General features: G+C 34.7%; 1 protein-coding gene across 3 annotated transcripts in view; it reads right to left on the minus strand.

Annotated features, from left to right (window-relative positions):
• The window catches only part of PSMD14 (proteasome 26S subunit, non-ATPase 14), a 64004-nt gene that overhangs the window by 16470 nt on the left and 35183 nt on the right, over nt 1-12351 (minus strand). For all 3 annotated transcript variants that reach the window (XM_050969335.1, XM_050969333.1, XM_050969334.1), the window contains 2 exons: nt 12193-12263; nt 11020-11170 (listed from right to left, as the gene is read on the minus strand). In XM_050969335.1, coding sequence (XP_050825292.1) covers nt 11020-11170; nt 12193-12263 — 222 coding nt within the window. The remainder of the gene's footprint in view (nt 1-11019; nt 11171-12192; nt 12264-12351) is intronic.

Genomic DNA, 12351 nt, shown 5'->3' on the forward strand with positions numbered 1-12351 from the left:
TCCAACTCCTGAAATTACATTTTAACTAGATGTTCTATTTTAATAACATCTGCAAATTCCCAGCTATTGTAAGTAAGGAGTACAAATAAAGTCTCCTCCAGAGACTTCTAAATAGGAAAATCAAGCAAATACAAATTTACTCTGAGGAGCAAGATGCATTAACTTGGCAGAATACCACAACTTAGTGCTTCATCATAATTTGACTTCCTAATGGCTACACTTCGAGACTGCAGTTTAAATGACTGCTCCACTAGAAATCATGGAACTTCTCCAAAAGTGTAATGGCATTTTTGACTAATCATTTGCTCCAACACTTGGATTCCATGTTTCCTTTTCAAGGTACATTTTTGAAAGGAAAACTAAAAGTCCTAACATATTAGGCATTGCAACACTGCTTTGATAGTAAATCAAATATTTTAACTACTGTTCACAAGGTCATATTTGGAGAACTATCATAGCAAAATATCTTAGACAACTAGCTGCTGAAATATTTAAGAACTATACTCAGTATGGGTTCAAGTTTGAAGTCCTTACTCATGCAAGTAATTTCCATCCCTTCAATGGCACTACTTACATTAATAAGGCTTACAGGCTCTCTGTGCACAACTCCGGAGAAAGGAAACAAATATTTGCTAAACTGTTACCATCCTACTTGTTCAAACTCCAGTGTGAAATCCTTAACTCACAATTCTTATTTGTTCCAAAAACCAAGGGTATCTAATCTAGACAGAATACAGAAAATATGAATTTTTCGACATTTTTTCTTGTTAGTAGCATTATGACAACCAATAAAAAACTAAATACTTTAGCTACACCAAGATTGAAGGAATTCTTTGCCATCACTATAGCAACTGTCTTAAGGAAACCAACATGCTCAACAACTTGCAATCTAAATTTAGATCTAGTACGCAACAAAAGCATAAATACAGCAATATACCCTACATTTACATTTCTGTGAAATCTTCTAATTGCTTTTTGCACAGTGAGAACAAATCGGCTCCTCCTTTAGAGCATCATATCAAAATAAATAGACTCATTAATGTCCAGTGCACTAATGAGCAATGGGTGAACAAGGTGTTAATTATGCCACAGTAAGATTCAAGGAAAAAGCCCTGGTGTGCACACCTCCAGATGCTCAAACTAAAATCTTTTTTCTGTGTTTATTTTGAAGTACAGCATGATGCAATCAAATGACAGCAACATGGTCACCTCATATTTAACAATGGAACTTTAGAGAGACAGTAATCTGAATAGAGAACCTCCCAGGATTAATTAAAGCAGAGCAAAAATCCACTTTTCAGAGTTACTTTAAGAATTTAAAGGATTTACAGTAGTTCCAAATTTATAGTTTTCATTGTACTTATTACCTCATGACAGCATGCACTGTATTAACAAAAACAGTAACATCTTTACATGAGGCTTTTAGACTACCTCTCTGAAAGCCCAACTCAAGCCTATGGCAGTAGGACGTTTTCCAGATTATGATGGTAGCAGTTATAAATATGCTTTTTTCACACTGAAACTCTTTCACCATTCTGACCATTTAATTTCTTCTGGCACAAAGTGTCTCAAGATTCTTCAGAGGTCACTTCAACAGTAGACATCTTATAACAAAACCATTAGCAGTTTGGCTAGTTTAAGAAAACCTCTTACTTTCCTTTTTTGTTTATTATCACTGCATGAATCTGCGGCATATGATAGTTTGTAATTTCTCAGGCTTGTTAAATTCATGTTAAAGGTCTGTTTTCTTGTTGAATAAATTTTGTTCATATAATGCTGCCTATTTCATACACTGAGTCTTTAATAGCACCTTTGGTCTATGCACAACTCACAGATCAAAACAGAGGACTAAAATAGGGGTTGATGATGCTATTTACATGTGTGATTCCTGCTGTCTTCTTGTTAGTAGCTTTAATATAATAGAAGACCTTGTCTGTTTTGTAATTAACACATCTTTACTGGAGAGATATTTGGAAGTGATTGCTGTGAATATACTGGTTAGTAAAATAAACACAATCACACACCACTTTCTGTTATCAGACAAATTTGTGAATTGTACACATTATACTCCAGATCAACAAACTGTGATATAACAGCCAAGTAGAAGACACATTTATATAACCCTTTATTTTTCTGAAAATATGTATTCAATCTGACCTTGCAAATATAATTAGCTTGTGGGATGTGTGGATTTCAGTACCATGGATGCTTTACTAATTGCAACTCTTGGAAATAGATACTAAATATTTGGAAGCTGCCAATACAAAATAAAAACTGTATCTTTTTGTACATCTGTCTTAGCTACAAGAACCATAATAATGTGAAAAACAATAAAGATGGCATACTTTTCGCAAGCATGTCGCTGGGTCAATGACCAACAATAGTTTGAGTAATACATTTTACATAGTCAAAATTCAAATAATCTCTAAACTCAATGTCATCTGTAATTTTTTGGCTGTTTGTATGTAGCTATGCTTAATATGATCCAATGTTATTCACTTTTTTCATGCTTGTATCCTGTGCCTGGCCAATGAATTACAGAGAGCAAATTTTTGACTGTTTATTTAAAAAAAATCTGTTTTTTTTTTTAACTTTACTTCTGTACACTTATTTGAAAAGAAACTTTAAAAACTAGATTGATTAAGATGTTTCATGTTTAATATAAGGACTTCAGTCAATTCCGTCTCTGTAAATTAAAGAACCATAGTCACATAACTGAACATTTTTTAAAGGAACAGACATTTTGCATTGCAAATGACAATCTAGTTTACACAGTGGGGCCCATTTGAGCACAGCTTTGGGGGGCTGGCTTTTGGGGTGGAATTTTTAGAATATTTTATATAGAACTTTTTGACTAAAGAATGACATATTTCAATTCTACAAGTTTTTGCAACAGCAAATCAGGAAACTCATTTTACGAAAGCATACCTGTATTTGGCATGCCGTTCTACACACAGTGACAAACTGCAGACAGAGATAAATCATCCTCGTTATTCAAACAAACTTTCCTGACATCAATATTTGTGCAGCAAAAAAAAAAAAAAAAAAAAAAAAAAAAAAAAAAAAAAAAAAAAAATCTATGCAATATGAAAGTCTGTCTTTAAAAACGCATTGTTACCCTGAAAATCAAGAATCTTGTTATTTGTGGACAAACGTACGGTGCATAAGAAAAAACTCTGCAAAAAAGATATAACGTGGCTATGCCAGGTGTGGAAAAAGAAGTTATGTCCCATCTAAAATATCTTTTATCACCTGCAACTGACCTGTTATCAACTGCTTAGTTTGTTTCTAGATTCTTTAAAAATTAAATGGAACATGTGACCTTAGAAGTGCTGCTAAGGTTTATGACCATTTCGTTATTCATGCTGCCATGCACTGTTAGACAACTATAAGTGAAGAACATCTTCTGTCCCTTGTAAGCCCACAGCATAAAAAATTCAGAGAAATCTTACTTTTTATGCCATTTCCAATGAAAAGCACTAGGAACTGAAACTGACTCATGCCAAATTCATATAGCTGAATTGCTGTGATTGTGAGTTTCAAGTTTGCAACATGGAAATTATTTATAAAATGTCAATTTTATCTGTGGAAAAGAGATTCCTAGGAGTATGTGCATTTTCTTTCTTTATCCTTGGAGAATTGCTTACTGTGGTCAAAACTCCTGCACAACTTGAATATCCACATTGGGAGGGGATACAACTACAGTATAATACATTTATCTTGACAAGTGAGGGCATGCATCCATAACTCACAAGTAGCAAAGCCACAAGTTTTAAAGCTATATGTCTTAATGAAGATAAATGGACTCTTCTACATCCACCATGGTAAAAGGTATTTAAACATTTAATACTTTCCAATGAAAAGTATACTTGGAACTTTGTTGTTTCAGGAAAGGGAATGAACTGAAATAACCTATAAAAACAGTTTACTAAGCAAGCATTTATCACCTGATTTAGAGCACAGCATATCAAAAAAATCAGAACACTGACAACACTTTAACAATGAGGTCTGTAAATGCAAGTTTTCTGATTTGTAATATTCTGTTCAGAAACTACATTATTTGTGCAGAGTAAATGATGCACTAACATGAACAAAAATGTTGAGAATGTATAGTTATAACATTTTTGCTGGCTTTACAATGAAACAGGAAGGAAAAAGGTGATGAAGTTGGAACAATAATTTGTCTAATTTTGAAAATTTTATTCTGAACGGAAGTACAAATATTAACACAGATATCTATATCATAATTAAATATGCAGGATCTCCTACTACAAAAATGTGATTCTTCAAAAAAAAAAAAAAAAAGTAGTTCTGTAATAATTCAACAGTCATCAGCTTCCTGCATTTCTTACAAATCAAAACCAAGACAAATTCCCATTTCTCTGTTCTGCAAGTCAGAGTTCAAGGCTGAAATTTCGCTTAGTTCAGATTAGGATGCCTCAGTCTTTCACCTGGAGATCACTGCAATGAATCCATCTTTCACTCAATAGTGACTGAGTTGCTACCATTTGACAGATCTTTGTTGGTTATTTGGCTATCTGTAAAATAAACTGGTGATCCCATTCTAGCTCATAGCGGACGGATGTTCACATCACAAAACACTATCACAACTGGCATTCTTGCTGACAGTTTCACTGGACTTGGTCAATGATTGATCAGGCATGCAGACTGAACTACTCTGACCTCCAGGGACGTCACTCTAGATCAGAGTTGAAGTACATTTGGTGTGACACTGTTGGGGAAGCTGGTACCAAGAGTAAATGAATGACTTCAGTTTTAAATTCTCATTATCTGGCCATTTATGGAACTAAAAATAACAGTTACAAAGCAGACAAGATCTTGTGCTCTGTTCATTCTTGTGATTATTTACTGTAGGATTTAAAATAGTAAAGATCATCCAATAAGCAATGCAAAGGTAACTCAAGGATACCAAAGTTTTTCTTCTTTGGCCGGTTTATTTCTCAACCATTCCATTTTTCTCTCTTCAGTCTCTGCAACTATAAGACTAAAAATACTCAAGATCTCTGCAGATTCTTTTCTTTTCAAAGGGACTATTGATTCAATAACCTTGCATCCAAGCACCTCTTTTTCAGTCTGTGTGGCGATACTTAAAAAAATGGCTTAGGCCCACTCAGTGTGGCATTTTAAAGTAATTTTTACTGAAGATATAATGGTCTGACAATACAATATCAACAGAATTAACACATGGTCATTGACAATGCATGATAACACTTCAGTGGAAAGGTCAACAATACTTATACTCCTATAGTGCCCCAAATGTGTTAGGCACTGTACAAACATATTGAATGTCATAATCCCTGCCCTACTACTAGTAATAGTTTCTACCAAAGTTATACATTATAAGGACTCCTTAATACTTGAGTGGTATAAATGAAAATTTCTAAACAGCAATTTTAGTAAGTCAAACGTGAATAACAAATGTTGCATCAGGAAAAAGCAGTCTTGGTGCAAAAGCATGTATTTTTAAAAAGCAACAGAAAAGTAATTTACTGTAAAGTGGTATCAGCATAATAACTCACAACAAATAGCCACAGTACAAGTATTACCACTAGCAACTTGGCTGTAATGTGTTTGGGTCTTGATTTTACTTGGTTGATTACTTTTTTAAACTTTGGAAGGCCATGGGCAGAGGAAAAAAACCAGACTGCTAGATTATTACTTCCAAATTGTATTTTTAATGGCCCATAAGGGGACCAAGAACATAACATGGATGTATTCTTAATTTTATTATTTTCTAAATGTATACATATAGACTACCAAAAACTTACCAGATGGTTCCAGACAACTTACCAAACAAAAAAACCAAAACCAAAAAAACCCCCAAAACAAACAAAACAAAAAAATTCCAAGACATGATTTTAAAGGGCCAATTACAATTTCAAGCTTCAGGTACTACACCTGTCCCTCCACCAATGCTAATTTTACAGTCATATTATTCTGACTTAAAAATATTCTCTCTCACACTGCTGTGTGGACAATCCAAACAGACAAACAAAGGGGAAAGACACTGAATATATATAGGAAATGCTCATCCTTACATAAAATAGTGAAGAGCCCATTGAAAACTGTAAGACAGATAGCTGTAGCTAAAAGGATACAGACTTTAAAGAAACGAACAAAAACTAAGCCTTTAAAGTCAGCTGAAGGAGAACTCTATTGGAATGGTCTTCAGTGCCCTTATTTTATGTAAGGAATAATTGATAATTATTTGACTGGCCTTCACTTGACTCCATTAAATCACTGGATAATTTTTCCAACTCAGTAAGACTCTATGTGACTATGGAAGATTTAGACACTGAGCTGCGGATTTGCAGCATAAAGGATTGTCCTGGAGAGCAGTCCGGCTTTCTTTCTTCTTGTTTGGAAAAGTATGTGTTAAGGAAGTCTAGTCTTAACATATGAAGTTTAAATAGCATAACTTTATTTTGCTATTTTCAATGTGCACTCTTCAGTGCTGAGAACTAAACAAAGGAAGACAGTCCTGTGCTCCAAGGATCTTAACATCCAAGTCAGAAACAGACAAAATAATATAGCTCAGATACATAACAGACAGGTTCAAATCAAGATCTAGAAATGGTGCATATATCTTAGGCAGAATCAGAGTTCTAGGACTTGATGCAAGAAATTTGTTTTTTAGGAGAGATCTCCATTAAGAAAGAGGTCATTTGGCACACAAGCAGATGAAGTTGTGGTTAAAGAGACTGCATAGCATCAGTTTCTGCGTAGCGTTTTATTTCATTTAGTTCAAATTAACCATGACCATTCTTGAAGAGATTATATCTCATTGAGGCAGGATAAAGCAAGCCAACAAAACTCTAAGGGACATAGTTTAATAATCCAATGTTTTCCTATGATAGTATACTTTATCATTCTAAATTGAAACCTGAATGTGCAAACCAATGACAGAGGGAAATATTATGCTTATGATGATTTTGTGGTTAATGCTCTGGATTAAGACTCAGGAAATCCAGGTTCAATTTCTATCTCTGCCACAGACCTCCATTGGCAAGTCACTTACACTCTGGGCCTCAGTTTCTCATCTGGAAAATGAGAGAAGTTGGGAGAAAGAAAACTTTCTCCATTGAGATTGCAGGGCAGAGACCATGCCTTTATTCACAACCTAGCACAATGGGCCCCAGCTGAAACTTCTAGGCGCTACCGTAAAATAAATAGTGCATCTCTTAACTCTACTTTGAAAAGAATATGTATCTGGCCTGTTTCATAGCTAATTTGTATAGATTATCCCTTTTCTATAAAAATAATCCAAAAAACATAAAAGGACTATGCAATTTAGAGTTCCCATTAGAAACAAACTGGCTGGCTGAAGAGCTTTTTGAAAATGGCAAGCTATCCAACATCCTGGGCACAACTTCTGAGGCATCTAAAACATTCTATTTTTGTATCAATACAAAAACCAGATTTTTTTTCCCCCCAGGCTCTCTTTAATGAGCAATAAACAACAAAATTTCAGGATCTTTCAAGCTGTCATGAATTATCTCAGGTAAATGACAGAACTTGGTTCAAGCACGAGATACTTTATAATAATTGCTTTACCTGACAAGATGCCTAATAGTTTTGTATGATACATGCAGTTTATTTACAAAAGAAGTTTCCTCCCAAAGAAAAGTTGATCCCTTCTGAAAAAGCAGATTACTCTTCTGTTACAAATTATAGATAGATATTTTCTGTAACTCACTTTGGTAGTGTCATTACTAAAAGGACTACTACAATCCACTGGACATTTAAACCATTGTTTTCAGAGAGATTTTTATATGTGCCCCTATTTAATATATGAAGAGTACAAAAAACCCTATTTTGATGTGAGAAACAGATTTCTCACATCAAATATAAACCTAATAACTGAAATACTTGGTAAAATATCCTGGAATAATGTCTCAAAGTATCAATCACGGAAAACCAGTAAAGTGCCTTTGGAAAAAAAAAAACTCACCAGAACTGTTTTCAGTGGTGCCATGACTTTTAGGTTGTAATTTAAAAAATACACGGCAAGGACTGTATTTACCAAACTCTGAGGAAAAGAGAGACCTGGGACCTGTCTTTATCAAAGACTAATTTTTTTGGGGGGGAGGAGGAGCAGAGGAGAAGAGGAATTGATTATGTTGGATGTACTGTTATTTTTTGGTTTAGGGATGAGGAACAGCTGCTGATTTTGTATTTTTTTTTTAAAATGACAATTTTTGGCTAAGACATAGTGAGCTCTGGAAAGACTTAAAAATGTTAGAAACTGAAATAAAAATGTCAATATTTAGCAATTCTAACAGAGCTTTTAATCCATGTATTACAGAATACTCTATAAAGGTGGTTAATCATTGTTAGCCCCATTTTACAGATTGGAAAACTGGGGCAAAGAGAGGTTAAGTGACAGATATACAGTCACATAAGCAAATCAGTGGCAACAATTAGGAATAAACCCACGTGAGGTCACTTCTCCCACATCCTATTCTGGTGCCTATGTGGACTAAAATGAATTTATTTTCAAATGAATTCAACCCCAGAAATGAATGTAATACTTTCTGAACTCTGGTAACAGTAACCAGCCAACTTTAACCAGCTAACTCAACCTTCACTCTTGTGCGTCATGTTATGATAAACCTGCTGGGAATTATTGTTTTAGACACAGTATACCATTAGACGGTACATTAGAATTGATAGTACACAGTTATGGAGAAAAGTTGTGATACCAGGTTTGTCATGATCCACTGTGGGCATTACACTAGTCACACTCCTTTCTCAGAGATCTGGAGAGGAATTTTTCCCTCAGCAACAGATTGGCAGTTTAGCTGATGTGATCATTAAACAGGGGTTAGGGTATGATGTTGCAACTCATTATGTAAGTGTGGGGCAAATGTCCAGTGCAGGTACACCATAGGGAAAGAATGCAGTGATCAGATAAAACAGATTGGTAAAGGATTTAAAGGAGTTATGCTATAAAGGAGAGGAATTTGGGGGTGGAGGGTTCATGCACCTATGACTGGTATGGCAGGGAGCCAACCCTATCCATCCTTATTCAAATGGGGAGTGAAGTCCCAGTAGCTGGTTGGCTGGCAACCAGAATGGGTAAAGGGAGAGCGCTGCCAGTAGCCTGCTCTGTACCCTTTTACCTGCCAGATACTTCTTGACATTTAGGAATAAAGTTGCATAATAAACCACATCCAGTGTCTCCAATCCTCCTTCTGGCACAGACAGACAATGGTCATAAGAAAAGTTGTGAACTATTTTTATATTTACAAAAATACCAGACTACACTTGCACTTACTCATATTCAAGATTAGGAAATATAAAAAGACAGCAGAAAAAGTCAAAGTCAAGTTTTTTCCCCAAAGATGACATTCACAGTTAGAGCAAAGAGTAGATAATACACTTGGTCTTAATAAGTGCTGTAGAACAGAAGTGTTATTTAGTATGAAGATAACATTTTTAGCAATTAATTTAATATGAACTCTGATCTAATTTAAAAATGCAGCAATAGAATGCATGTTATTTGACTTTGATACAATATAAAGCAACCTGTCCTGATTTTTATAACACAGGAAGAAAAAGGGAAAATACATGACGACGACTAAGGAAATCGAGTACATATTTTATCAAAATATTTCACTTTTCCCTTTCACACATCAGTTATGTAATCAGGATTTTAAGACAGTTAGGTCAATTTAATTCCTTTTTAGTATTTTCTAAAGCACCAGAAGCTTATTTGTTTTTAAAATCACTTATATTATGGTTTGATGAATACTTATATAGCAACCTTTTTGCTTTGAAAAAACTAAGAATAGACTCCAAATTTAGAATGAACCCCAATTTTGCTCTGTTGTAATGATGTGATGGCAAAGAGTTCACATATAATTTTATAACAGATGAGCACTCTGAGGTAATGGTAATATTCAGATAAGCTGGTTGGCAGCTTTAATGTAATCTTGCTATACAACTACTGTATTTCATATACAGAAAACAAATATTTTCAAACTATTTATAAATTTATACTAATGTCATACATCTATATTAGGATTTATTTTAAATAATTGGTCTACAGTACAATGGAAGTGCATGCTCAAACAAAACACCTCAGCAGTATTTTAAAGCAGTAACCACCTAGCCAATTTCTGTATGTTCTGTAGTTTTTCTAATCCACTCTCCCTGTGGTTGAGCAAAATCGAATTGCCTCTCACATTTGCAGACAGCTCTGTGAAGGTGATAATAGAGCTGCTCCCTGCTGTCATGAGGCAGGAAATAGGAAAATGGCATATGGGGCTAGAAAGAAATAAAAAAAAAGAACTAAACAAGAACAAAAGAGATTTCAACAAAGGACAACTATAACCCAATGTGCTTTGCAAGTTAATCATTTCATAATCATTTAACATACTTAATCATTCATCTGCATCTTTACTCAAAAATCTAAACGGCTGCGACCAAGTCTTTAGGGAAGTTTTTATTGTCTAAAACATTTGGAATGCAGATACCACCAGAAACTGTCATGTTCAACGCTTATAAAATAAAAGCGCTATTTCTGCTCATGTTAGAGGCTGAACCCATCCCAATTTGCAATCAGTAAGCTTTAACTATCTGTCCAAAATTTAATATCTCAAATTTTAAAACACTAGAGACCTGGATCATCTGTTTATTCAAAAAAAGGCTCGAATGGTAGAAGTGTTGAATGGTTCTTGAATAACAAACATATGACTAGGTTAGAACTGATCATTCCAAATATAAAATATGGCTTAAGGCTACAGGCTTGCTCAGGGACTTTTGATGCAAGTGTTGGAACAAATGAAAATGGTACACTTTCAGTAGAGCTTTTTGATTCATTTATAACCAGACAGAATATTAAATGAGTCCATGAGATTTTTTGAAATGTGGGTCCACCATTCAAGAACTAATATGCATTTTATAGTGTTTTTATTTCAAATCTTAGTTAAGTAGATTAAAAAAAAACAACAAAAAACAAACAAAAAACAAAACAAAACAAAAAACTTACTGTACCTTTCCTTTTACGCTCTGGATAGGATCCACCACCACAGCTACAGCTCTTTCCGATAGAGCTTCAAAGCTCTGCTGAGTATTGATATCCACACCAGACAGCCAACAGCCAAAGCCAGGATGACTATGATACCAACCAACAACCATCTCAGGCCTGAAACGAAGAGGGCATTTAGAAATTCCTAGCAATAAAAACGTATGATATGAAAGAAACATTGAAGTAACAGGGTATCAATTAGGATGGAGAAGAGACACACAGGTGTGAAAAGAGCACCATTAGAAACATTTAAATTACTCACCATAGTATGGTGAAAACATGGAAATGAATAAGTGCGACAAAGGAGTGTTATCATTAAGGGATGCACATTAGCAGTGGTAGATCAAGCTTTCAGTTTTTCACCCTGTTACCACACCTTCCCTGAACCAGTTTTTACCCTTTCAGCTCAAGTAAATATCTATTCTTTAACTCCTTGGAGTCAAGAGTTGAATTTTCACGGCAGAAAGTCCATTTCAGACATGGACGACGGGAACAAACGGCGGGAAAGGATTAAATATCAATTAAACCAGCAGTGGAACTAGGAACTCAGTCAAAAAGCAATTTGCACTGTTCTGCTCAGCTGCTGAGCCTTTTGCTAACATTAATTTTGAAGTTTTTTCCACAGTAAAAGAATTTGAGCAAGCAGATGACAACTGTTGAGAGGTACAGAGTGAAATAAAAATTTGTTTAAACATGAAGATGCTTTTTATCAAAATGTTTTTTCCCTTTCTTTTATATACTAAATGTAACCCTAGGCCTGTAAATAAAGCTAAAATACCCAAAGTGATAATGCTTTCCTATTTTATAAAGTACAAGCATTAGTTTCTTTAAACTGAGTTATTTTCTAGCAACTCCATATACTAACTAGAGGGGCATTCAAACCAAAGCTTACTATTATGATGATAATAGAAGGAAATTTATGATAATCAGGATCTGAAGTCTCTCTCTTGTAAACCATGGGGAGAAGTGGGTTGCATAATATGCGATATTCATCATAATACTGGGTCAATTATTACGGATTAACATTAACGAATTTACCCTACAGATCACAAGTCTTGCAGGTAGAATACAGAACATGCAGCCTGAACCCACGCAGTACACCACTTAAAAACTTTTAGATGTTGCTTTGAAACAGTTACCTTCCTGTCTGCTTTAGCATATCCAACATTTTGGCTTGAAATACAGGATCAACTGCCTCTACACTGACACCCTGATTTTGGAAGAGAGACAGCATTAGTGTATTTACATATAAAGTAATTTAAAAGAAACATGCATGCAAACATTCTCTTACTGCTCTG

Source organism: Gopherus flavomarginatus, chromosome 10, assembly GCF_025201925.1.
Source record: "Gopherus flavomarginatus isolate rGopFla2 chromosome 10, rGopFla2.mat.asm, whole genome shotgun sequence".
Taxonomy (NCBI): domain Eukaryota; kingdom Metazoa; phylum Chordata; order Testudines; family Testudinidae; genus Gopherus; species Gopherus flavomarginatus.